The 27,940-nt window shown below is 37.1% G+C and overlaps 2 protein-coding genes across 2 annotated transcripts; both read right to left on the bottom strand.

The window, feature by feature from the left end:
* Nucleotides 1-5,615: 5,615 nt before the first annotated feature.
* On the bottom strand, nt 5,616-12,234 carry cdc45 (CDC45 cell division cycle 45 homolog (S. cerevisiae)). Its single transcript, XM_067614302.1, has 18 exons — nt 12,014-12,234; nt 11,813-11,872; nt 10,670-10,762; nt 10,435-10,572; nt 10,050-10,199; nt 9,915-9,973; nt 9,781-9,829; nt 9,439-9,500; nt 9,281-9,331; nt 8,988-9,107; nt 8,694-8,825; nt 8,453-8,551; nt 8,169-8,330; nt 7,826-7,964; nt 7,639-7,722; nt 7,428-7,546; nt 6,427-6,503; nt 5,616-6,018 (listed from the first exon to the last, which is right to left on the bottom strand). The coding sequence occupies exons 1-18, from the start codon at nt 12,062-12,064 to the stop codon at nt 5,954-5,956; spliced, it is 1,710 nt and encodes a 569-aa protein (XP_067470403.1). The 5' UTR covers nt 12,065-12,234; the 3' UTR covers nt 5,616-5,953.
* Nucleotides 12,235-13,700: 1,466 nt separating this feature from the next.
* plpp5 (phospholipid phosphatase 5) lies at nt 13,701-23,451 on the bottom strand. The gene is made up of 8 exons (XM_067614317.1): nt 23,305-23,451; nt 20,407-20,547; nt 20,090-20,198; nt 19,056-19,146; nt 18,886-18,949; nt 18,691-18,815; nt 18,223-18,393; nt 13,701-17,133 (listed from the first exon to the last, which is right to left on the bottom strand). The coding sequence occupies exons 2-8, from the start codon at nt 20,475-20,477 to the stop codon at nt 16,964-16,966; spliced, it is 801 nt and encodes a 266-aa protein (XP_067470418.1). The 5' UTR covers nt 20,478-20,547; nt 23,305-23,451; the 3' UTR covers nt 13,701-16,963.
* Nucleotides 23,452-27,940: the final 4,489 nt, after the last annotated feature.

The raw sequence follows: 27,940 nt of genomic DNA, 5'->3' as shown, positions 1-27,940 counted from the left end.
CATGTCTGGAGTGAATCTTTAATAAATGAATATTGGCTGTGTAGCCATTTTCCACAATGTTCCAGGTGGTCAAACAGTTCATGAGAGTAGGGTTACAATAAATAGGTAGTTGCACTATCTATTAAATATATATATATCTATTATATGTCAGTTATGTTTATGATTAACCAATTCATTAGTTTGTCTTTAAAATGTCAGAAAATAGAAAGAAATGCCCAAGGTGACGTCTTCAAATGTCTTGTTTTGTCCAAAGCCAAAAGATATTCAATATGCAGCAGAGAAAAGCAGTAAATTCTCACACTTTAGAAACCTGAACCAGATGATCTTAATGATGTCAATTAACTGATTGATTTATTGAATACTCGTTTCAGAACCACATGAGGGGGATTCTGACCAATTAAAGCTGGTCTACATTGCCAGAGGAAATATGCTAACCTGAGGGAACCTGGCAACTGAAAATGTATTTTTATTTATGCATTATGATGACACATTAATAATCTTTAAACTGTTACTAAAAATGTTTAATTAAGTAATTGGTGTCAGTTAATCACCTATTATAATGTATGTTTTATTGTAAAGTGGTACAGTGGAAGATAATACGTTACCTTAAAAAGAAAAGCTTCTCTTTGTATGAATTTGATGTTTAGCACAGTATAAAATCATATCCAGGTGAAACTATAGAAACTATATTAGAAGTGAGATACAGACATGAAAAACTACATTTTCAAAAGTTCACAGTTCTAGCACAAGTTTGTCAATTGTTTGCTTGTCTCTAAATGAATGAATGAAATGAATGAAGCATAAATAAGCAGTTCAAGTGCATTAAAAAAAAAACAACTAAAACATGCACAATTTCTTTCAGTCCACCTGCAGTGTAACACAATTATGCAAATTCAAGCACAAAATTGTGCAGCATCCGTCAAATTCATGGAAATTTTTTCCAGGCAGTACTAATCTCTTTTTGCCTGAAAGCCCTTTAAAACAATGGACGAGAGGAGAGCGATTCAGGGAATAACACCCCAACTGTGAAAGGGCTCCAGGGGTGAAAGGTCACAGGGGTTAGGGATCATTAAGGGCATCTGTGGGCTGACAGGCTGACATGAAGCTGGCAGCAGCAGGGCAGAAAAATATCAAAAGGTTTGAAGGTTTTTTTTTCTGTTTTTTGATGATTTTTAGTGGAATGTCAGTTTGCAGAAGTTTTCTGAGGTTGAATAATGTTGAGCTTTTGTTTGTGAGGTTTGATTAGATGCTGAGTTTGTGTTTAAATGTGTGTGAGCATCTTCTCACAGCATGACAGACAGACAGGAAGCAGGCAGAAACAGTCAGCTGTGGCTCTTTGTGTCTGCCTGTCCAGTATAGCTAATCCTATCTGGAATCTGAGATTGTTAGAGACGGAGAGGCCGGAGGGATGAAAAAAAAAAAAAAAAAAGCTGACATAGTTTTAGAAGGATGCAGAGAAAGAAGGAAGTGAAGCTGGAAACGACTCTCAAAACTTCAGAAACCGAAATATAAATGTTGAAAGAGTAACTGAACACCAGATCGTGGAGTTTCACTGTTGTCTCTGGTTCAACATTTCTACTGTTTCACTTCCCTTTGTGTTTGCTCAGAAATGTGCTGTGATGTCACAGTGTACTGACACACCCTGGAGCACACTTCTACATCACTGCAGCAAGGAGATATGATATGAAGTTGCTCGTTCACTTCCTGCAATAAGAGCCAATATTATGCACTGTGAGTACATTGTCAAACAAAACTTTATAACTACCAGCACACCTGGAAGTTGTTCTACATCCTCTCTGATCTACAGTCTTCATATTTGCCTAATATTGTCATACTGTTTCTCCTTATTGTAATTTTACCACAAAAGCTTCTATTAGGTGATCTTTTTTATGTGCTTAGTGCATATAGCACATCTTATTTCCTTCATTCTTTGCCCTCTAGTTGTGTGATTTTATTGAGGCTTTTTCTGGCTGATTTTCTATATTTTTCTTATTGTCAGCAAATCTCATGTACAGAGGCCAAACTAATAATGAACTCATCCTACTTACGAGTATTGTGTGTGTATCCAAAGCTTGATATATCATACTCCTCTGTGCCACAGACCTCTGTTGTCGTCCAAAAACTATTGAAAAACATGTCAATGAGCAGGGACAAGGAAACATGTCACCCAGTGCGGCGCCGTGGCTCATTGACACACACAATACTTGTAAGTAGAATCAGACAAATATAGAAAACTGCTGACCTCGTTCTTCAACAATGTTTACTCGGTTGTTGTTCTGTTATTGCTTTTACATATGCAGCACCTTGTAACCTTGTTAAGAAAAGTTCTATATAAATAAAGATTATTATTATTACTTTTGTCTAGTCTGTAAATATACCCGTTACATGTCTTTTGGTTCCTCCTCCGTTGCTCTTCTAGGAAGGTTTCTCTTTATTTAAAGGTTAGTGGTTAAAGACTGTAATTGTTGAAACAGACATTTTGAGCAGCAGGATGAAAGCTCATCAAAGTCATATACTGTATATTCATCTTTTTGGAACCAGGTAAGTCTGTAATCCAATATTTTTAAATTTTGCTACTGACAAATTACGACAGGTTCAGTCGCAACTTTTCCCTGATCGATAAATTTTTTTTTAAAACTTTGAATCTTAAAGCACATAATCCTGCATCATTCACACCATAAAACACTGTAACCCTGCATCATTACTCCCACCGACATCCCTCTGAAACCACAATAAGCAGCTCAGCCCAGAGGAGCAAAAGCAACACGGCTGTTTGAGAGAGAGAGGCCTTCAAACATGCTGCTGTGCACATCACCACATCGGCTGTACGGTCCTGCCTTTGAGGGGATGTTTCCCTCTGTGTGTGTGTGTGTGTGTGTGTGTGTGTTACATGCCACATTCCTCAGATGCAGAGCGGCGGAAAGGGCAGTGGCCCCACTTCAGCAGAGGTGCATGGGGGTGGGGGGGGGGATGGAGAGCAAAGTGATTGATGGCTGAGGGGAGAAGGCCAAATGATGAGGTGAACAGGTGGATTCACTGCTGGAACATCATCAGACCACCTCAAACCAGCATCATGTCTGCTCTTAGACCAGGTAACTCTAGAATATTAAACAATTAGCTGAGTAGTTCATCAACAGAAAATTAATAACCGACTGTTTTTGATATGCAGTTAATCTTCAGCAAATCCTCTCAGATGTGATTTTTTATTTTATTTTATATCACCGAAAATTGAACTCATCTTTGGGTTTTTGACAAAAGTAATTTGAAGGCATTTTTCAAATTTTCTTACATTTTACAAACTAATTTTTCTCCAATTTCACCAGCCCTCTTTGCTAAGCCCATTTTCATTTTGTTGCACGCTGTTTTTATTTTAATTAATTATTTTTTAAAGACAATTTAGATTTTTTTATTGTATTAATATTAATATTATATATTAATATTATTCTCCTGCCATGTTAACTCATTTTTTTAAGCGAATTTTACAATTTTCCTGCTTTTCTTTGTTGTTTTTACTGCAAAGCACTTTTTAAATGTGTTTGGAAAAGTGCTATATAAATAAAGTTTACTCTTTAAAGTTTAACGAGCCATGGAATAATCAAAAACTAAAATATATAATGATTGCAGCTGAACTGTCAGATGATTAAAGATGTTTTTAGGCTAGATCTCTATCCTAATAAACAACTAACATAAAAAAAACAGACAGACCTACAGAATTCTTCACATCAGGACACGGAGGAAAAACTAAGTGAAACATGTTAAAAAACTCCCTCACAGACATAAATAACAAGAGGAAACGAAGAAGTAACAACGGAAACAGAAAAGCAACTGAAGATGCGCTTATCAGCAATTCAAGATAATTATGTTGCTAATAATAGACAGCCTCTCCACCCTCTTAACGATATAAATGTGTCTTCCACAACCTTTTTTGTGTATCTGCTAAATGTTTCCTCAAACAGTATGGGGTATTATTTCTCCTGGATAACATCGCTCTGATGTGACTGTAAACAATATCATTATGGGAGTAAATTGTGCTCGAACAGTTGACCCAGAGGGCGCAGCGAGTTATACACATTCATACACAATTAAGTGATGACACACACACACACACACACACACACACACCCTCACTGGTCACAATAAGACGTTCTGCATTAACATCCTGCTGTGGCACGATGCTGATCTCGGCACGTTTCAGTCTCACCGCTGCCAGTGTCAGTCCGGATTTTTTCCTGTGAAACCACCCGAACACCGTCCACTCTGAAGGCCATGATCTCATCCTGATCCAGGAGCGATAAGGATCTCAAATCACCCCTCAGAGACCCGCTCAGGCCCCACCTTTCCAGTCGCGCTCTAGTCCGACAGAAAAAAAAAAAATCACCGCCGGGAGGCCTGGCCTACATTCTCCAATGTGGGCCAAGGTCACGGCGCTCACCTTTGCCCTACATGAGCGGCTTGAGCTCAGTAGATGTAAAGATCATTAAATTTTAATAGTTTAACTAGAATTCTCACCCATAAGATAGTTTTAGTGTTCTGTGTAACTGCTAGTTGTGCGTCAGCAAAACAAAAGATTGGATCAAGATGAAACGACTAATCAGTTTGGATCACTCTCTCTGTCCCCGCTGGCTCTAACTTGCCAAAAACACCAACACTCTGCCAGATCTTTGTTTCATGGCAAGAGAGAAAGTTCCCCTAACAAATGGATTTGGACCTTGTAGGAGCCTGTTTGCCAACAATGCTGGTTCTTAACCCTGGACACTGGAATAAAAAAAAAAAATTGGTGGAAAATTATAATTCAGTTTTCCCGTTGTGGAAAACTTCAGCCTGAAGGCCTCATCTGATGATCAAACGAAGTTGAAAAGTGAAAACCATTAAAAGAGTTGAGCTGCTCACCTTTTTGCTTATGAACACCTGTCACGGGGGCTGCAAGCAGGTATTTCTATGCTTCAAAGAAGTCACGAGGTATAAAAGGTTTAAAACTACGACACACTGACTCAACAGAGCAACCAGATTGATACAGAACACCAGTGAGATGATCAATATGATTGAATTTGATTAGGCTGAAATATCTAAGTGGCAGCACTGATAATAAATCCTTTTCTTATTTCCTTTAGCCTAAGATAAACTGGGCCATATTTTACTAAAAAGCAGGAGTTTCTTGCAACAGAGTTATTAAAAAGGATGACGCATCAGTTTAAACTCAAGTTACATAATCACAACACCTGTTTCAAACACAATCATTCCTTAACAAAATGATCTGCTTCACATTTTTCCTTCACCTCATCACATTTTCCATCTAAATTAATGGAAACTGGTATGAAAACAAAAAAGAAAATGATTTAGAGTATTTGAAATGATCCTTTTTTTTTTTAAAACTTCTGTCTAAAATCTCTGGTGACTGAGAAAACCTCAAGTACGACAAAATAAAACCTGAAACAAAAACAAAGGAACTTTCCAGTGAGTGCCTTAATGATATAAAAGCTAAAACTTCAAAAGAACAATTAACATCTTCAACGTCAAAGAATTTCAATTTCCTGTATTTCATCACTCTCACACCTTAAAACCGCAGAGTAACAATAACAATGAAACAGTTGAATTACTTTGCTCAATCAAAGCACTGAAGTCATTTAATATGTTTTATTAAACATGTTTAAAATGTTAAATTTGTTGACCTTCTCATATACATGGTCAGGAATAAAAAGACAAAACGTTCAGAATTTAAAAGCAAAAATAAGACTCCCACACATTTACAAAAAGACTGTACAATATACACACAAAACTAATAAAAACCTTAAAAACATGGATAAAGTTTTTGTACTGGTGACACCATATATATATATGACTGATGTGATTGGTTTTAATCACATCTGACATAAAGATGTGAACAGCACCAGCACTCACACTTTTCAAGCCTTTAAGACTTTAGACTCAATCTCAAATTCAGTACTGAAGGCTCTCATGACAGAAGGGTGATGAGAGCATCCAGAAACTTGCTCCTGTCCTCCGTCTTCAGTTCAATTACTGCAGAAGAAGAATCAGAGGTTAGAAGAGGTGTGCGAAGAAAAACTGCATACATTCATCAGCCAGCAACAGGTTTCCTTTAGGGAGGTTTTCTGCAAGTAATTTCTCCACTTAAATGTCTCTGATACCTAAAATGTTTCAGGTGGGAAAGTGTAGCACTATTCTGGACTATGACTGAGAAGCAATTAACGACCTAACATGTAGCACATTTATTTCATGATGCCCAGTGATCAGCATGTTTAACTGTCTGAATCATGAGTTTTCACAAATAAAGTTCAACTAGACATGAAACGGAGACAACGCTGCCACCTGGTGTCTAATGAAGAGATGACGACTCCCTCTCACAACAAACGTTAGTGAGCATGAAGACGCTGCACAATACAGAAGTAAAACGATTCGATCACTTACTTGAAGTGTCAAAGTGGTCGTGAAGAGTTCTGGAGCTGGTGCTCTCTGCTGCTTTCTCAAACGCTCGGCCAAAGAAACTGAATACAGAGAACAGACGAGAGATGAGGAAATGATGATGTCACTCAAAACACCATAATTTCTGTGCATTTTAAATTTAGCAACAAAAAACACAACTGGCAACAAAAAAAATTGTGTTATTTTGTTTTACAGTCATTTACCTCTAAGGAAAGATTTTAATCAAATGTTTTTAGAACTGCAGAGTCAACTTCAAACAACTTAAATCAAAACAGCAACAAATATAAGAAGGTAGAATTTTCTCTGAAAGCGTCATATTAAAAACGGCAACAACACGCTTCTATATACTGTAGGCTGGCAGAGTCAATTAAAGCTACAAATATTAAATCAATGAGTTGATCAACAGAAGATTAATCAGCAGCTGTTTTGATAATCAAGTCATTATTTGAGCAAAAATATCAAGAATTTGCTGGTTTTAGCCTCTCAAATGTGCTGTTTTGAAGCTTTTCTGTGTCGTACATGAAGTAAACTGAACATGTTTGAGTTTTGGACTGTTGATCAGACAAAACAAGATATTTGAAGATGTCACCTTTGTGCTCTGGAAAAATATATAATCAAGTCATTTTTCACAAATTTCTGACATATAGAAAAAATAAAAAATCTATTAATCAAGAAAATAACTGGCAGATGAATGAATAATGAAAATAATTAGTTGCAGCCCTGGAATCAAAGAAACTACACCAGATATGGAATATATTAATATATACAGTCCAAATATCAAAATTCTGAGGTTATATTTTCTGTGAAACATTTTTGAAGCGGCTTCTTAAATACAGTTTTAAGTTATGTTGGAGAAAGATTTATCTTGAATTACTCAGCATATTCTGAGCCTTAGCATCTCATTTGTGTGGGAAAGCTGTGCTTACACGCAGCCCAGCACAGTTTCTGCTATTTATATCCTATAGATCTACAAAGTGGGGTCTTACTTCTTCTTGTCAGACGTCTCAGACTCAGGTGGGATTCCCACAACAATGACAGTCCCCTTCTCCACATCCTTGGGAGCAGCCATGATGAGGGGAAGCAGTTTGCAGCGTTTATTCCTCGTCTAACGGACAAAACAGCATGAGTGAAAAGACATCAGTAACAGTCTACTTCCTCCGCAATCTACCTCCGTTTGGACAGCAGTGAGACACTCACCGAATGGACAAAAGCTTTCAGGAGGTACTTTGAGAGCAGAATCAAGGCCATGGGCTTAGAAAAGAGCTTCACATCAGGGGTGCCCTGTACACAAAAAAAGCAGGAGGAGGAAAGGATTGAGCTGAGCACGATTTACGGCTAACAAACAGTCACATACTGTGTGCGTTGATCATACAGACACTCGTACCTCCATAAGGTAGCAGTAGAGGAAAGGTCCCTGTGACAGGATGAGGTTGGTACAGATGCAGCTGGCTACAGTCTGCTGGACGGCAATAAGCTTCTTCTTTGCCAGGTCAATGCCTGAATGTAGTCGGTCCAGGTTACTCCTACACAGACAGAAAGGAATCAGAAAGTTATTTTGACACAAGTATTTCATTATCAGGTCATAAACATTTTCACAGCTTTAAAATATTTCATGCAGGAGGTGAAATAAATCAAACCTGGTTATCTCTACATCGAAAAAGTAAGAAAATCCTGGAAACTTTAGGCAGTGAACTAATCAACCAGGCAATTTTATTTCTGCTACACACCTGGAGAGGGAGTCCAGAGCCTTGATGAAGTTGTCACTGTCACTCTCATCTTTCTCAGTGCTCTCCAGTAAAGCAGCAGTAGCGTGCACCATGTCGCTGGCAAGGAAACGGTTCTTAAAGCCAAAGTGAACACCAAACGTCTGAATGCGGATATCTTTCATACTGATGGAGGAGGAAAACAAAGACGAATCATTTCAGGTTGTGTGTCAATAAATGCATCCATGTGTAACCTATAAAGTCGACTGAATGACAACAGCATCACTTCCTCTTTTCTGGATTCATACCCGTATTTATTTGACGACTCTTCAATGACGTCCCGAAGGTTCTCTTTGATTGACATGTCCATGGAGTTGAATTTCTGTCGCACTTGCTTCAGAGGTAGCCTGTTACAAGTGGCACCACCAACAAATATTGGCAAGTAAAGCATGTAAACTCTATTTCACATTACAGCCTGAGCTCAACTTCTACTTAATAACTGGTTCTTTTGTTGATAAACATTTCATTGTGAAGTCACCAAGCACTTACCCCATGTCAGCCAGAAACTCCTGGAGTTTCTTTTGGCCATTTAAAGTCCAAAGCTTGAAGTTGCAGGACGTGTAACATGAATTACAGATGCTCTCATACAGAGACCAGTGCTGGTAGAGGGTTAAACGCAGGCTGACGCAAAGATTTAAGGCAAACACAGAGAAAAAAAGAGACAGAGACAGCTACAAAGAGTCTGTAAGAGTGATTACTGCAGCTATAATACTTGAATTTATGAGTGGGAAGCAGAATTATAAAGCTCCATAATGATGACAAGTCAAGATGAATTAAGGATACTCGTATTCAAAGGAGATCCTCATACAGTCAATGGAGAGAGAGTTCTCCTCATCCTCATTTCGGTGGTTATGGCGGGAAACGTGTCGCTGCATTGTGGCGATGTCTGTTACATACTTCATACTTTAAAGCATCAAGGAAGACAAAAGTAGCTCAATGTCAGTGCACATCTTCATGCAAACACACAGTAAACAATAATCTTGCAGCCAATAAGAAAGCAAAAACATATGAATGACACTACAGCAGACATGTACTCAAAGGGAATTATGTTTTGGAATAATTAAAAAAATTCTTACTGTGTGATTTTATCATGAACCCACTGGTCTGTCAGCCCAATAATGGCCCACCTGCATAAAGAAAAAACTCAACAGTCTACATCTAAAAGTCTCTGTAGTCCACAGTGCATTTGCATAAAATGTGTGTCATTAAAAAAGGAAATAACATCAGAGCTTACCAGAGCATGTCCTTGGTGTCTTTAGTCAACATCCAGGCCAGTTCAAAAAACATCATTGCAGCCTAACAAAAGACACATATGAAAACATCTGAATATTGTTCAGTCTGACTGAAAAACAGGAAAGTTAAATGATGATCAACGTACAGCTGTGCAACCCTTAAAAGTGTGTGTCTCTATCTATCTATCTATCTATCTATCTATATACACACACAAACAATAAGATCAGATTTTCTTACAGCTTAAGGCTTTTGTGAAAGTTCAAACATGCAGATTAAATTCATATACATTTTTCAGAACTCGCTGGATATCATGTCAAGAAATTTTATAAAATCTTTTACTCACCGACGTTCCATGGTATTCATACTGCTCGTAGTCAAACAAGATCTCTCTCCTGTGAAATGAATGAAACATGTTTATATTTAGTCACCGTACCGCTTATTTGACAAACATTATCCCATCCTTTAAAAACACTTCACCTTCGTGCCTCCCACTCCCTCTTCGCTCGCTGTCTCTCAATTCTCCTCTCAACTGCCCCCTGCAACGACATGAACACACCGTTACATTGTTCTGCTGAACTTCCACGTTGTGCACCGATTCTGTTAAATACATACCTCATCAAATCTCCTCCTTTTGCCAGACGGCTCCGAGCCTTCGTCACTCTCATTTCCAGAGTCATCTCCTTCCTCATCATCTTCATCTCGAAAGATATCATCATAGGAGGGCACGCCCAGGTCATCGTCCTGTTTAATTAACAGCTTTATCTGTGGGAGGAACGAAGATGATGGTTTATAAATCTTAACTTCCACAAATGCAAGTATTGATGCATTATTTGTGTTGCTCAAACATCAAACCTTAAGAGCAAAATAAACAAACAAAAACCTTAACGCTCACATTATGATGCTTTAAAAATACAAATAAAGGATCCAACACATTTAAAAATCAACAATTTATAATAATTCATCTGAAATTTGAGCTGAAATGGTCATTATCCATCACCTGGGTGTCGTTGTAGACGTTGACCACATCTACGGGCCGGTGAGTGTCACAGATGAAGAAGATGGAGTCATCGTCAGGCTGCAGCATCTCAAGCAGGTCAACATTTGCCCCACAGTTGATGAGAACAAAGTATCGAAACTACAACACAGACAAAAAACACAAAGGACACTGTAGCAAAATTAAACAACTCTTCTTTATGATATAACTTAACTGAAAGATGGACGGAGCTTCGTACCTGCTCTTTGTGTTCGAGGAAGGCAGTACTGAGGTCCTGCCAGCCTTTCACTGGTACAAGTGTATATTGGACCTGGTCGCAGTGGAACAACGCCTGGTGAAGAAAAGAGATCAGAAATCATTGTTTAGTTTACTAATTTATCATCATCATGAATCTTAAGACACTTTTGTGACTAAAAAAAGTAGCAGATGAGAAAAAAATCTTAGCTTTTATCATCTATCATTTGTCAGACTCTCTTACTCAAACTCACAGCACTATTCAAACGTAATAAATTCATGACTGAGACAACACTAGTGAAGTTGAGCTGCAACCATTAATTGATTAGTTGTCAACCATTAAATTAATCTGCAACTATTTTGATGATCAATTAATCCTTTAGAGTCATTTTTTAAGAAAAAAAAGACAAAATTGTCTGATTCCAGCTTCTCAAATGTGAATATTTTCTGGGTTCTTAAGTCTTCTATGACTATAAACTGAATTTGGGTTGTGGACTGTTGAGACAAAAAAAGACATTTGAGGACGTCATCTTGGGCTTTGGGAAACAGTGATTGACATTTTATCGGCCAAACAAGAAAATAATCAAAAGATTAATCAATAATGAAAATGATCATTGGTTGCAGCCCTATAGTGAAGATATATTTTTGGCAGCATTACATAACTGAGTGAGATAAACATTTCAAATATACAAGCAGTACAATTTAGAGTTTTTTTCCTTTTTATGCTTTCATGCTACCAAGCAAACAGATTATCTGGACACAAGTGTTTATGAAAATAACATGAAGTTTCAGTTGTCCAAATGAGTCAAATCAAGTAGATATATTTCAACATTACAGTCTTTTTAGTGACAAAGTCCCTCTTTTTGTTACTATACTTCCAACGCAGGAATGTGTCAGATATCCACTTGGTATGAATAACTCATATAAGCTTCAGGTAAACTTTTAAATGCATTTTTTGCATAAAATGACTGTATGGAAACACTGTGGATTTTGCCCCCCATCATTTACACTGAAAACACATTTGAAGGGGACCTTTTAATAGCCAGTATGAACAGGAGGGAAACAGTGTTTAGTGTTCATATGAGCACCTGACTGTTGTTTTAAGACAGACTTGAAACAACTAAGTCAGCTTTAAGTTATATCTTACCTGCAGTACTTTACAGGCACATAGAGCGTCGATGTCTGATGCCACCAGGAGTGCGACTCTCTAAAAGAAGAGTATCACAGTTTGTGTAAATGTATACCATAGTAAGTACTTTGTGCCTCAAACGATAATTGACGTTATCTCTCCGCTAAATCGTAGCGTAAATACTCTTCTTGCTAGCTTATAGCTCAAACAACAACGTACCTGGTTGGCAACAACTTCATAAAATTCCCTCCGTATGTCCGCGATAAACATTTTCAAGAATGTGAATTAAAAGTTATATAGACTGTTAAAAGCTTTAACGACGAGCAAAACACGAGAAAATGCAGCTAAAGTCTCATGAACAGCGAGTTATTTGGTTATCTGTCAGACTCGGAGCTCTTTTTGCTGCACTGTGTTCCTTGTTGGAAATGTGGCGCCAAATCTACACGTCACACGTTGTACGTCATACGCATAAGGCCACGCCCCCCGCAATTGACAAACACCGCTGCTTAAAAACAAAGAAGAAACCTGAACTAAACTTTGGTTTAGTTCATCAATATAACTGAGACCATGACTGCCACGAATACTGTTTGATGTAATCAAATAAATAAATAAATAAATAAGGAAGTGAAATAAATTAAATTGTAATAAAATTATATGTAAAACAAAAACAAAACAAAACAAAAAACACACAAGATAAAGTGTCATCAAAAAGAGCCTCATAAGTGTGTGAGAGGGGATTACTTAACATACAAATGTATGGAGTCAAGTAGATTTAGTGAATTTTTACTATTAATGCATCTCAAGGATTTTAAAAGGACAACCGATTCGTTTTAATGCCAAGCTCTACAGATGCCTGTTTATACTTTTGAATTCAATAAAGAGGAAAGAAAAAAAAAACAAGCAACCTGACAACAAGGCAGCAGTCTGTGCAGGTTCCTGCAAAAATCTTTTGATAAAACAAATTTTATGCCCACTTTGGAACAGGAGCTACAACAGAGAGTGAAAAACTTTAATAATTATCTTGTTCATTGCCCTGCCAAAGCTGCATTTAATTGATTCCACACTAAAATGTCAAACTACTGACATTGCTTTCTAAAGAGCATTAATACTTTAATGAGCTGTGATCATTGAGGATGCTGAGAGTCTAAAAAATCTGATAATTAGGATGTATCAGCCGATATTAGTTTAGTTTTCTTTAAACAATCCATAACATAAAACATAAATATTATTGAATAAATTTGTCATTACTCTCTGGTGGACAAAATACAAAACACTTTTTCAAAATGTATATTTAGCATCTCTGTACTTCCTTAACCCTTTTTGACTCATTTTTATAAATACTGAGTCTATTTTAAATACATATGCGACATTTTACTCACCAAAAGTTGTTTAGATTTCTCTAAATATTTACTTACAGTCCACATTCCCCTCTGAAGCTGTTTACATCAGATTTGCATTAATGACCACCTACAACATTACAATTCATTAAATTAAACTAAAAAGGTTTAAAATTCAAAACCCTCGGTTTTAAACAGCCTTTGGTCAATCACTCGGGAAGATACGATTTACAGAAAATTCAATTGTACAGTTAAATGAAAAAAGACAAAAGAAAATCATATAATTTTACAAACCTTTTAGTGGTGTCACAAATTTCTTAAAGGGGTGAAGGTTGTGTTGGGGAATGTGGAGTATTTCTTAAATCCAGACTGTAATATTCCTTCAACTTTCCTACTTTAATCAGGACTAGGTGCTTCAGCATTGTTTAATAAAACTACATTCTATTTTATTTTTCTTTGCTTTTTAACATGTGAACAATTATTGCCCAATTCTTCAAAAGTATCACAAGCAGGAGCCTGAACATCGCAGCATCTCACACACTCAACACCAGAATCACTGACTCACAAAATAAGCAAAGGACAAATGTGTGTATTGGAAGATTATTTAGAAACATCATTTTAGTGTCACCAAAAAGATTCATTAAAAGCATCACAACATATACAATCAGGATACTGTGTCAGCATGAGCGGCTGCTATTTGCTCCTACAAAGCCAAGGCAAATGATGAGCATGACGAAAACAAAGCAAAACAGGCAAGTTTTGGTATCATCCCTCGTCATGACAGAACATCTGAAGAGACACGATCATCAACCTGATATACACTGACTTTCTGAGAAAAAAAAAAAAAAATCACAAAAGAAATGGATGGAAATGTGGGGGATTCTGTATCCTGCTCTGTAAAATTCAAGAAAGAAGTGATGAGAACAAATGACGTAGCTCTTAAGATGTGAAACATGCAGGATTTTATCAAAATGCAGCAGAATCTAATTAACTTGTATTTGATAACAATCTACTCAAACCCCCATGTGCCCACAAGTATGATTCCTATTCTCATGAAATAACATTATCACATTTAGGATAAACAAACACATATTTAAAATTCAAGTAAACTCCTACATGCCCCAAAAAATTAAATACAACACCTGTACATCATCTCATAAATACCTGTTAGACTGGCAAAGTAAATTAAAGATATTATTTGTCTCAAAGATGTGTATAAAGTGAAGGGTTTTTTTTCTCCATCTTTGCTACTCCCGCAGTTGTAAATGTTACACTTTTCCACCCAGAAATATTCACATTTGTCTTCGTTAAACTTCATCAACAATGAAATCTATGAAAAGTAATATGGGTTGGTTTTTTTTTCTGAGGTAAAGAAAGGCAGCATGCCACATTTAAACATCATTATCTTCCCAAAGTGAATCCTATACACAAAATTAAAAGTTACAGACCCAAGTGGTGTCGACGACATGACAGAGAGCATACACTGTTACATGCAGTATATACTTCATTCATTAACAGAGAAGCAAAGAAGTAAACAAAGGCACAAAATTCACCAGGTTTTTCTGCCAAGTTTGGTCTGAAACTGTTGCGATCCAGTTCGATTTTAGCTGGATGTACGACGACGACGAACAAAAGTGCTTTGACCCTGCAAAACTTTGGCTGGTTTGACACGAAAACAAAAAACACGATGAGGTTCCTTTTAGTTTCTCATGTTTCAACCTGCAAAAAAAAAACATCATTTCTGCATAAAAATTTGACACTTTCTATCAAATTTTAAACCAACAAGTCAGCTGTAATTAAAGGATGAAATTGAAAAAAACAAACAAACATTGAACAGAACAGAAATAAGTAAAACAGACTATAAACGTTCAATTTGTTAAATTAAACTTTGATGAAATCTACCAACAAAAATCAACAAACCACCAAATTTCTTTAAGTGACAATAAAACTATTAACAGGACAGAAAACCTGACCAGCAGGAGCACTGGGAGGCTAGCACCATCACCTGGAGAGGCTACAGTCTGACCCCACTCAGGTTCATCATCAGAAAGATCTACTGTCACTCCAAAAAAAACCCCAACAAAAACAAACAAACAAACAAAAAAATAAACAACCCCTGTGACGTCTCTTCATCTCCGCTGAACATTCACACTTTTGTTTGAACGGGTCGGCCGCTGAGCCAGTGTGCAGTGACGTATAAACAGACCTACAGTAAGCCTGAGACCACTGAAAAAAAAAACATTTATATTCTCTTACAGTCATATTAACGCCTGACGATATTTTGATGTGCTGTCCAGTTAGACCAGAGATATGATTTTTTTAAAAGAATTATAAATAAGTACAGCAGGCACTGCAAAAACTGTAGTACGAGTCGAGTGTAACTGCTACATCAGGATGTTATCAAGTGATATATCAATTCATTAATATGTGAATGGTAACGGGTTGACATTCAAAATATAGGAAGACAAAGAGATTTAAAGCACTCGAGATGGAGACAGTAGAGCGAAACTGAGAAGACCAAAGATGCGACGCTGACCAAGTTGTTGAGATAAGTTGCTGAATTCGCCTCCAAAACAGACATCCTGGTCTGGTTATTTTATCCATTAACAATTTCTTAAATGATTTTCTAAAAGGTTGATTGTATCACAATATATATGTATACTGATATTGTGATTTAAAATGACATATACTGTTATAAAAAGGATCGCCCACCCCGAATTTCAGACATGAACAGCCCACATCAACGACTCGTACTTCGCCAGGTTTCTTCATCCAAAATACAACCTGGTGAAGGGAAGTTCAAAGGTCAACTTACTAATGATTCAGAGGTTTCAACCGCATGTCACGCTACAGATGCACCCATCTGACTTTTTCTATTTCAACACCTTTTTCCCCTCAAATTTAAAATCTTTGAACCTCACTGTCATTTAGATCATTTATATGTAAGGTCACATGAGACCAGGGAGTCACTGAGAGAATATAACTGATAGCGGAAACACTGTTTCTTATGACGATGTTGATAACGAAACTGTCTTAATAAGGTCACCAATACTGATCAAACGGTGCATCCACATCTCATGGTCTTCTTCAGCGAGTGCATCAGACTCAGGTCTAATCATGTTAAGTTATGTGCTCGTCGTATATTGAGGGTTAACTATTGTTTCTGGTTAAAGACGGTCTCTAGCGACTTTCGCTTCTTCCCAGTCGATGCTGTGACTGTTTTTGATCTGATGTTGAGATGCGGCTGGAATCTCTGATTCATTAGTAAACAGATGTTTGAACTTAAGATTCTCATTTTTCCTCCTCGAGTCTAAACCCTGCTTTTTTTGAAATAGTTGCGAGTTTACAAAACAATCACAAAATAGTGACCCTACACGACTAAACTGTTTCACAGCAGCTGAGCCAGAGACTGACGGGCAGTGAACTTTTAGTGTGGTGCTTGTGTACTTGACCTGCTCAGCTGTTGTGAGTACTTAATGTTATGTGATCTATAGGCACAATACACAGGGTGTGTACAGTAGGGCTGGGCCAGATGGGGGAAAAAAAATAAATGTCATGACCACCAGACCTTTAAATATTGGCTGTTAAACTGGTTTTAGTATTGTCAGCAACTCTCAAATGTTTCAGGAAACTTTCAGGAGAAAAAGTGTCATTTTAGTTTAGTCTCATGTTTCACCACCAAAAAGAAAATTCCCACAATACAGTTACAATGATAAACAGTAAATATTGATATACTGCCCAGCCCTAAGGATGCGAAAACCAGAGGTTGAAGGATTAACATGTAACCCGTTATAAATGACACCATTAAAGAGTATAATCAAGTTACAGCTGGTTACAGGGGCAGGATGTAGTTGGAGTTGGCCAGCCTGCGTTCCTGTGCGGCGGGGACACCCTCTCTGTGACGCAGAGGTCTGTGGCAGTCGGGGTCCTGTAATGGAGGGTAGTGCTGTCTGTAACACAGCCAGGCGAACACGAGACCCAGCAGAGAACCCACTAACACATCTACAAGAAAGAGAGAGAAAGAAAGACACACATACATGAGGAGATTCATTCTCAAATCTGGGTCTCCACAGTGTGGGATGTGGCGCTAAAGGTAGTCCAGCATTTTAGTATTACACTCCCAAAAAGACGAGGTTAAACTCCAAAAACACTGCATCCTACACTTCCCATAATGCAACTCAATAAACGACTAAACTGAACTTAAAGGTGCCCTGTGGAGTTTTTTTTTCTTTTTTTTTTAAACAAATATAAATTATCCTTGAAGTCTAACAAACATTTTGAATGATGTCCTTCCTCATTTAACATTTGCATTTTGTTTAAAAGAAAAAAGAAAAACAAATCGGCTACTGCACATTTGCATTTATTACATCTATTTTTTCCAGTCTGCAGTCTTCTAAATCGCCTTTGTTGGTGTGCTGCTACGTTTGTTAGTGTTTTATCACCACCCGTTGTCAAACAGGATAGCATGAAACCAATAGCAGGGTCTGAATCCTGTGTCCTTGTGCACGCACACGTGCACAATACAAACAAAACAGGGACCTGCTCGTAAAAAGAAAAAACAAAACAAAACTTAGTTGCTTAGTGCTAGTAGGGACCAAAAACTCCTCAAGGTACCCGACTTCTTTTTCAACTTGCACTTACAAAACAGAGAAGTGGCCCCACAATGAGAACAAATTGAACATATGAAACAAGTTGTGAAATGCAGTCTGATACATTTCCGAGTTTTCCTATCTGGAATAAACTTGATCCTCCAAAAATTTAAAGAATCCCCCCCAAAAATACAACTCCATAAAATATCAACCATTTTAGTAAACATATGTTTTGTTATGAAATGATTGCCGGCATAAGAATGAAGCACAAAAAGGTTACGGCTGGCAGTTTAACACAAAAGTAAAAACCAACACGTTTGCAACCAAAATAATCTGCATTTGCCTTTAATGAAGCTCATGTGGGAGGAAAAGTTCAACAATGTCCCGTAATTGCATTTATGATATATTTGTCACTTTAAGATCACTTCTTTCTGTATGTGACTCATGGATCAGACTCAACATACGACATGATTTCAGTGCTAAGCGGTGCTCTGACTCTCACCTTGCCAGTGGTGTTTGTAGTCGCAGGTTCTGGAGAGGGCGATCACAGTCGCCACCAGTAAAGGGGTGAGGAAGGCACACAGCCGCCACGCTCTGCCTTGGCCTGCCGCATTAAAGCAGCGCAGCTTTCCTGCGATGTACAACGCCGTGAAGCCCAATCCTGCGAAAGCAACTGGAAGCAGAGAGAAGAGATCGAATGATCAGAGCCAGAAGAAGTTTTATACAGAAACGGAGAGAACAACAAAGAGAAGGGACCAGGATCAGAGCTGAAAAGATGTTTTAACGTCGAATGCTCTCCTGCTCACACAGCAAAATAATTGCCTGGAGGCAAAAATACACTTACGTACATCTATTTTCAGATGTATCATTTGCTCCCTGGCCTGCTTTGTACATTTGTTTTCTTTCCTTGTTGCCTGCTGATGAAAGTGTACCAGCTATAGAAGTATAATTGCCCAGAAGAGGCTCTTACAGGAAGAGTGTCCGCTAGGAAAGCTCTTTCTGCCCTCCATGACCACATCTGGGTCGCCGCTGCAGCGAAGCTCCAGGTTCATCTGACCGTCTGGAAAACAGCGGTAGAAGAAGTCTGGTCGTGGCCTGAGGCAGAGAGGACAGAGTTAGGCTTTCACCCAATATGGCACCAGATGACATTTTGTACAGCGTTTACCTGCCGACAGCCAGTTTGATGACGTTGGTGAAAACTCCGTTCAGCACCAGAGTCAGAGTCACAGCTGGATGAGAGAAGGAAACAGAACTGAATCATGAGAAAAAGACTCTAGTTGACATTTTTATTAATATGAATAACCAAATGTTTGTACGCAGCTGTCTGTTTCTCACCCAGCGACGCCTCCTTCAGATCTCCTCGCTCAGACTTCTTCAGGAAGGTGAAAACCATGATTACGATCAGCGGTGTGAAAACCGCCACACTCTGGTGCAACGAAGCGAAAACACAGAATATAATTAGTCCAATCTATTTAAAGGAAGAATGAAAAGAATAGGTTCATAATTTTTTATGTGTCTTAAAACAACAGTCGGGTGCCAAAATGAACATTTTGAACAGATTTTTCTTGCTGTAATCGTTCTGTTTACGTTTGTGTCTCGACAGTGTTTTCCTGTTCAGCTGCAGTAGAACAAAAAGAGGGAATTTGGCACTAAAAAGACTGTAACTGTGAAAGATATTGAATTGATTTGAGTAATTTGGACGGCTGACGCTTCACATTAGCATCAGATAAACTTTTAAATACATTTTCGCACAGAAGGACTGTGGATTTTGTTCCCCATCACTTACATTTTAAGTGCATTATGAAGGGATCTTCTAATGTTTGAACAGGAGGAAACATGAGTCATTGTTCATTTGGTCATCTGACTGTTGTTTTAGGACAGACTTGAAAAATTGTGGACTCGTCCTTTAACTATAAATCAAACACACTTCAACTCAACGTACAGACACTTAAGACATGGTTGATTAAAGTAAAAACAAAAAGTACTTATGTCCACTTTAAGTTTTGTTAATGTTTCATTTTATGATTGATAACAAGTGAAAGCATTGAGGGATTTGAAAACAATAATAATAATATTCATAATGATGGATTAGATTTTTCCAGTAAAGTTTATGTCTCTGTAAGTTAAAATTGTTTTGAAATTAAATGAATCCAGTGACTGTCTGGAAGGTAGGAAACAAATCTTAAAATGTGTTTTGGAACATTGTCGACAGTAATATAAAGTCTTTTCATCATCAAAAGACACTAATAGTATATGGATTTATCGGTATAGTCCTTTAAACGCAGTAAAATAAAGGAAGGATTTAAAACTCAGCCGAGGGATTTATTTTGTCTCTCTTTAAGTCACAGACATGCAGATATATTACTTACAAACATGAGAGATGTGGGTACGTGGTCTCTCTCCACACGATGGAATTTATACAACCACATCTCCTCCGCCTGGATCTCACGGTAGAAAGGAGGAAGCTGCTCCGTCACACTGAGTGAAGCGCGCACACACACGCGCGCACACACACACACACACACACACACACACACACACACACATACACAATCAGAGCCACAACATTTGTTTACCTTCGTTAAAACAGCACCTGCCTTCTCAACAATGGATCCATGAAGCCGGGATGCAAATTAAATAATGCATTCACAGATGCAAACGATCCAAGAGGAGGATCAATACTTACAGGAACACCACCAGCAGCGCCATCCGGATAGAGATTTCCGACAGGAAACCACGAAGCAGCCTCCTCTTCATTTTGTTTCTCGGGGATGGACTTCAGTCAACAGCAAACATCTCTACTTCACTTTCTGAAACTGAACTGCAACTAAAGAAAAAATAGACAGTTTCAGTCTATAAAGTCATCAACATGCATGACATAAACTATTATTTGATGGGTTATAAGCTTATATTTGAATAGTTGGAGAGGTGGTGGGTGTGCAAGTGGAAAAAAACCCTGTAAATATAATTATTTCATGTTGACACATCCATTATGTTGTGCAAATATCTGCTCTCGGCCATCATGATGAATTATCTGAGGAGACGAGTGAAGTGGTTTTGCTTTGTCTGGGCACTTTATGTTCCACGTAAAAGAGACCCGCACACCCACACAGGTGCAGTCAGCGATTTTACCTGACAAACCACTTTCCAGGACGGTGTGGGAGTTTACAGACTGAGCTCCACTCGCATCGTCCTTTCGTTATTTATTTTATTTTAGGGCTGCATCTGTAAAGTTCCTTCTTTTTACTGCATAATTCACAAGTTTAAAAAAGGACGGGTTCAGATTATTTAAAAGTCTATTTTAATATAATATCCTCATGCCCACATGTACAGTGAAAGTCAATGTTTAAGTGAAGTGATGCCTTCAGAAAGTGAGTATAAACAGTTGTTTTTAATTCTAGTAATCAGTGTTTTCTTTCTGAGCTGCAGTGTAGTTACAGTAACACAAAGTTCTGTATTAAAAATAACAGAAAATTTGTTGATACTGATGTTGAGGATTACAGCAACAATTCAACAGAAAATTAATCTGCAACTATTCTGATTATTGAATAATCGTTTCAGTCATTGTGACTTTTCACTGTTTTCTGAATTTTTTATAGACCAAACAATTAATCGATCAATCGCACAAATATTCGGGTAATTCGAAAATTAGATTCACTGTGTTGTGCACAAGCAACAGCTCGGTCCACGTGAACTTATAAGACACCACAAATGTTGCTGCAGTGGCGAAACAATACAACTTCTTACATTTAACAATACAATGCAAACAAAGCACTTTGTCTTCTGTCCAAAGATCCACAAAGACACAAATATCAGCTTCGTCTGAATGAACTGTTGCACAGAACGAGGACTGGACTGTGGATTTTGTCCCTCATCTCTTACATTGGAGTCATGCAAACTCCAGTGTAACTCTAAATGTATTATTGGCATGTGAGTAGGGCTGCAACTAATGATTATTTTCATTATGGGTCTATAAAATGTCTATGAAATGTCAGAAAACAGTGAAAAATGGGAAACAGTGATTGACATGTTTGACCATTTTCTGACATTTTAAAGACCAAACATCTGATTGATTAATCAAGAAAATAGCCAATAGATGAATTGGTTATGGAAATAATCGTTAGTTGCGGTCCTAATCAGCATATAAAACAAAGTCATTTGTGTTGAGCCTAATATCATATAAAAATGTCTCTTGTGGCTTCACAGTCCCACGTTACTGTTTGACCTTTGTCCCTTAGTTTATCTTTATCTCTGACTAGTCAACAAGAAGAAAATAACAACCCAAAACGTTCATAAATGAGGAAAATGTTTCTTTTCATGCAGCTCCACTACTTTTACTCTGAATATATTTTAAGTAAATATATCGTTTAGTATCTTTCCATTTCTTCACTTTGCAGCCCCTGGCTTGTCTAAAACAGTGGTGGAAATTAACTAAGTACATTTACTCAAGTACGATACTCAAGTACAATTTTGAGGTACTTGTACTTTACTTTAGTATTTCCATTTCTTGCTACTTTATATTTCCACTCCACTACATTTCAGAGGGAGATATTGTATTTTCTACTCCACTACATTTACTTGACAGCTTTAATTACTTTTCAGATGAATATTTGACACAATGGATAATATAACAAGCTTTTAAAATACAACACATTGTTAAAGATGAAACCAGTGGTTTCCAACCTTTTTGGCTTTTGATGTCTTACAAAAAGCAGTGTGTAGTCGGGGTCACATTTCAACTCTATGAGTTGTTAACAGCTCCACCAAATAGTGATTTTTCCCTCTAAACTTCTCACATGGTTTCATTTCAGTAAATGTTTAAATGATCCAACATTTCACTGAAAAATTAAAGATTAGAGAAAAAACTGAAAACAGATTTGTGTATCAGAACTTTGTTTTTTCTTCTTTTCTCTCCCATTAATCATCTCACGACCCCTCAGTTTTTTTGGTGACCCTTTGAAGGGGCCTGACCCCTAGGTTGGGAACCACTGGACTAAACTAGTTAACTTCATATAAAGTGGATCAAACTAGCTCCACCTCCAGCAGCTACAACAGTAACATGCTGCTTACACACTGATGCTTCAATATTAATAATCTAATGATGTCATATGTAATAATATATCAGTCAGAGGGACCAAACCAATACTTTTACTGCAATACTTTAACTACATTTTGCTGCTGATACTTGTGTACTTTTACTTCAGTAGGATTTTTCATGCAGGACTTGTAATGTAGTATTTTTACATTGCTGAATTAGTACTTTTACTGAAATAAAGGATCTGAATAGTTCTTCCACCTCTGCTGTAAAACCTGACATACAGGCCAACAAGCTGCACCTTCACTTCTACATGACACTCAAATAAAGAAACCGTTTATTTCATTAAAATTTATATCAGTTTAAACCTGATTTCACGACACCGATATATTCTCAGCCTGTGTCAACACATAACAAGCTCACATTAAGAGTCTGTGCTGCCGTAGAAACAAGATGTTAGCAGTCCGAGCTAAAGCTACCGAGCCACATCTGTCAGACATCTGGCTCATTTCCGCGTTAGTCAAACAGGAAACAGGCTCCGTAACTCACCTTCATCCAGACGGGTTTTTTATCTCCTCATCCTCATATTAACGTGTGTCGTTAACATGAATCAGGCCTCGGTACCCGCCGTGTCTGCCGACGGAGGAAGCTCCACATTTGAGGACTTGAAGGAAACAGGGATGATGAGGAGGAGGAGGAGGAAGAGGGGGAGGTGAGGGGGAGGGGGAGGAGCTGCGTAAAGGTACCGGAACAACAGAGACACATCCGGTTGTCTTTCCAAAGTAAAACATAAATGTCACTTATAAAAAGTGGACATAAAAGTCCACTTACTAGCTTGTTCTGGAGCTTTTGACCATATTTCATATTTGGCTGTATGCGTATATATGATGATAACAACAAGATATATAATAAAGATAATAAAAGAGAGGGAGAAGAAACATAATAAAAGCCTCCACACAGGTGCGCTGCATGGTACAATTAAGCAATTAACATCCAATAATACTCTGTGTACATGTATAAAAATGCTGAGCAGGCCCAGTTGATTCTGATTTTGTATCAAGAGGAAAAGATCTGAGTGACTTTGAAAGAGGATTCATTGTTGGGGCACGGATGGCAGGAGCTTTAGTCACAAACTGCTCAGCTGGCTGGTGATTCAACAGGAACAGTGACTAAAGTGACATCTGCATTTAGATCTAGACTGTGTCAGCAAGAACAGTCTGTCAACAATTACATAGAGAAGGATATTATAGTAGGGTTGCGGTGCATAAACCTCTCATTACAAAGATGAATGCACATTTGAGAGTTCAGTGGTGCAAAAAGCACTGTTGAAAAAAGTGATATGGTCAGATGAGTCATCCTTCACCAGTGCATGTGTGGTGTTCACCAAGAGAGCGGTACAGGTCTGAATGTTTGATCCTTACAGTGAGGGGATCCGGTGGCTCTGTTATGCTTTGTGAGGCATTTTGCTGGCATGGTTTGGGTCCACGTGTCTCCTTAGAGGGAAGGGTCACTGCAAATCAATACAGAGTTGTTCTGAGTCATCACCTTTATCCTATGATGAAGCATTTCTATCCTGATGGGAGCGATCTCTTCCAGGATGACATTGCCCCCATCCGTAGGACACATATTTTCTTCAAAATATAACACTTTAAATCCCAAGTTTACATAGAGATAAAGAATATAAAATTATATTTCTGCTTTATGAGACATGAAAACATGAGTTATTTATTTTTATTTATGTATTTTATTGTCATTTTTAAAGGATTGGATGATATATTTTTGTCAGTGAAGTCCATATAAAACCTTGCAGGATAACCAAGTTCACAAAATACCCTTTTAGAAATTAATCACAGGAAATTACAAGTGGAGTAAATTATTACAATTGCTGTATCTAATGTGATTATTACTACTGGAAATTCAATAAAAAAAAACGTTTTTAATATGATTATTGCAATATTAATTTGAAATATGATCTATTATAATAAATACAATAATAAATCATATTATAATATTCATTTCAATTTCATAGTGATAGCCGGCAAGTATTAAATAAAATATATAAAATAATGACTTAAATGTACACGTCAGGTTCTATAAACAATATAAAATTTATTTATGTAAGTAGTTATGAACTTTACATCAGACATAAACAGCTTTAAGACATCATAGGAAAAAAATGGAAATGAACAATATAGTCTGAATGGTCTTACCATCAGACCATAAGTATGGTTTCTTTTTTTGATCTAAATATTGATCAGAGACCTTATAAACACCAATTATACCAATAACAAATCATCTGTTTACATGTTATTCTGTAGACACTGGAGTTTATCTAAATTAATAAACAAAACAACAGCAGAGTATTTTCAGTGTGAGACTATATATATATTTTTATATAGTCAATGGTTTGATCACCTGGGAACTGTGATGTGCTTTACAAACCGGAAATAGTAGTGTAAATAACTTTACCTTGACACGTGGATGCAAGAAGCCACGTCACGTTACAGAGCGCCATCTAGAGGTTAAAAACGTTTCATCCATTTTTATTTTGCTATCAAATAAATTAAAGCTTTGCCTTTTCCCAGTTTATTCTCTTATCTCATGAAGTTAGTTTAGTCATTTTTTAGGATGTTAATTTTTGACTGTCATGTGAAAGTTTTGTAAGTTTGTTATTTTTCACAACCTAATTTCATCTTAGAGGTTTCACAGTATGAATTAATTTATTTTCAACACATTTACCTTTTACTCAGTTAGTTCCCACTTTTAATGTATCTGAAACACTTAAAATAAATTGTTTAATATCTGTTAAGATTAGATTTAGCATTATTTTAATCAATTTTAACATCTTTATTTCATAAAACTTGTATTTAATAGTAGTTGTGATGATTAGTTCAGCTGTGACCTGCTTGATAAACATTTAAAAGTCTTGGTATCACAATCAATTAAACAGAAAAGTCAATATATCGTCTTCTTAATTGTGTTTTCACCAAATCCTCAAACATAAAAAAAAAAAAAAAAAACATACGGTGAGAGAGTTTCACTGAGACAGAGTACAGCTTTATTAAAGTCAAACTTCAGGCATGTCTGAACTCTTCAAACTCAACTTTAGAATGAAAAAGGACAGAATCAATATTCTCAAATAAAAAGACAGCCATGTACAAAAAGAGTGTCGTCTCAACAGTCACACACATTTAGAAGCAGAATTGTACAGGCAAAAAATAGCACGCCACAGTAACATGATTCTATGCAAGTTCAATGCAAACTATGTACAAGTTCTTCAACAATATGCAGTTATGCAGTAACACAGGTTGAACAGTAATCAACATGGTATTTGTGTGTTCATCCACGTTTTTAATTGAAGCAACACCAAGAGAGATAGATATGACCCCAGTTAGAGTTTCTGTAAGCAATTTTACTACAAGTAAAAAGAGATGATGAGTGCTTATGAAGGTGAGTTTATTTTATTTATTCCAACACTATTTCTCCTCTGACAGCATGTCAATCAGAAACTTATAGACAGTCGGCAACATTGCACAAAAAAACAAAAAAAAACAACAAAACTAAGGACGTCACAGTGAACTGAAAAAATACCCTTTGACATACAAAAGGGACGGGGGAGGGGTGGTCCATCCTAAATTTAAGGTCATATATAAAAAATAAAAATTAACAAATTCCTGGACACTTAGAAAAATCCCCTTCAGGCTTATTTAAGGGTCACTTAAATGAAATCAAACATGCTGTCTTCTCAAAAAACAAAAAAACAAAACGTGGGCACTATACGGAGAATAAAACCAACAAAACAAACACATCAGATAGTATTTTAAGCAAATGAAATGATGCATGTTGGGATGCATAAATTAGGCATTTTATAATACTGCTGCAGTGTCAGCTGAGAGAGGGCAAGAGGACGAACTGGCACAGAGTAATTCATGATCACACGATGTGCAGGTGCAAAAAAAATATTATAATAATAAAGGCGGTTTGGTTATGCAGAATCTCTGTGCAATGTGGTAAAACAAATAAACACAAATAAAAACTAAATGTTGGCATTAAAATTAGGCTTTTAGAGACTCTCCAACTGATTACAAAAGTGGGTTAAACTAGCAACTGGTGTTGGAAGCATGAAGCTAAACAGCAGTCACCCTGAAAAAAAAAAAAAAAAAAAAAGGCTTTAAAACCATCACTCAGACATTTTTTTCGGACTCAAAGATGCCTGCGGTCCGATAATCACACATGTATGAACGCTGTGTAAAAAAATAATATGTTAATAAATAAAAAAAAACTACGAAAATTCAAGTTAACACGCAGACTGAGCGTGAAAAGAAAAGTGTCTTAATGATGCACCGACCTAATGATGAACAAGTACTGAAGTGGCCTAATTCCTATGACTAACTATTAAATAAAATTAAAAGATGTGAGGCGTTTGGCAGATTTGGGAGCTTAGTTGTGCTTAGTTGCACAAGGAAATTAGTGAGTTGTTTTTTTTCCCCAGGAATCCATGTGTGGAAAAAAAAAGCTTCCCAAATGAGTCGGTGATAACAGAAAGAAAACAGGAGTAGAGCTGTTAAATGCAGAAAAGGGAGTAAAATCTAATATGCTGAATATGTGCACGAATACAGGCATCATCATCATCATCATCATCAACGTCATAAAAAAAAAAAAACACACACAGAGCATATTAACTTTTCTGCATTTGACGGCTTTTTTTTCTCTTTCTTCAGTCTGATTTCTTCATGATTGAACTAAATGAACGGAAATTATTTGGACACATTGGCACCGTTTCACCCCGTGGTTCGACATTTTTATATCGAACCACCTCAGGATGCTTTAAAAAAAACAACAACAAACAAACCAACAAAAAAACATCTTTTTAAGGGGCAAACAAACAGTCATGTAACCGGGGAAAGAATAGCAAGCAAAGAGGCTGAGGCATGATTACAGATAAGCTTCCTCCTGTTGATGACTACTTTTTGAGTCCAGGCTAAAACAGCACAAAATCGCTCTGAAACGGGAACTTCACATTCCAAATATTGAACTGCTTTACACTGCTTTTAACACCAATTACAGTGAGTCACGATACAGGTCGATGAGCAGCGGCTGTTATCGAATGTGGAATCATTACACCAATGTAAAAAAAAAAAAAAGAAAAAAAATGCAATGACTAGATACAGATATATTATGTAAA

The sequence above is a fragment of the Thunnus thynnus genome, chromosome 2 (genome assembly GCF_963924715.1).
Source record: "Thunnus thynnus chromosome 2, fThuThy2.1, whole genome shotgun sequence".
In the NCBI taxonomy this organism is placed as follows: domain Eukaryota; kingdom Metazoa; phylum Chordata; class Actinopteri; order Scombriformes; family Scombridae; genus Thunnus; species Thunnus thynnus.
The sequence above is the reverse complement of the archived record's forward strand: the minus strand, read 5'-3'. Positions and strand labels throughout refer to the sequence as shown.

Excerpts from the sequence above, each read along its gene's own strand:
- plpp5 (XM_067614317.1), bottom strand. The coding sequence starts at position 20,477 with ATGAAGAGGAGGCTGCTTCGTGGTTTCCTGTCGGAAATCTCTATCCGG. Across the intron at positions 20,199-20,406 it reads GCGCTGCTGGTGGTGTTCCT|TGTGACGGAGCAGCTTCCTC; the intron begins GTAAGTATTGAT and ends CGCTTCACTCAG. Across the intron at positions 18,816-18,885 it reads ATCAAACTGGCTGTCGGCAG|GCCACGACCAGACTTCTTCT; the intron begins GTAAACGCTGTA and ends TCTCTGCCTCAG.
- cdc45 (XM_067614302.1), bottom strand. The coding sequence starts at position 12,064 with ATGTTTATCGCGGACATACGGAGGGAATTTTATGAAGTTGTTGCCAAC. Across the intron at positions 8,826-8,987 it reads AGGATCTCCTTTGAATACGA|CCTGCGTTTAACCCTCTACC; the intron begins GTATCCTTAATT and ends TCTTTGCGTCAG. Across the intron at positions 7,547-7,638 it reads TGAAAGCTTTTGTCCATTCG|ACGAGGAATAAACGCTGCAA; the intron begins GTGAGTGTCTCA and ends TTTGTCCGTTAG.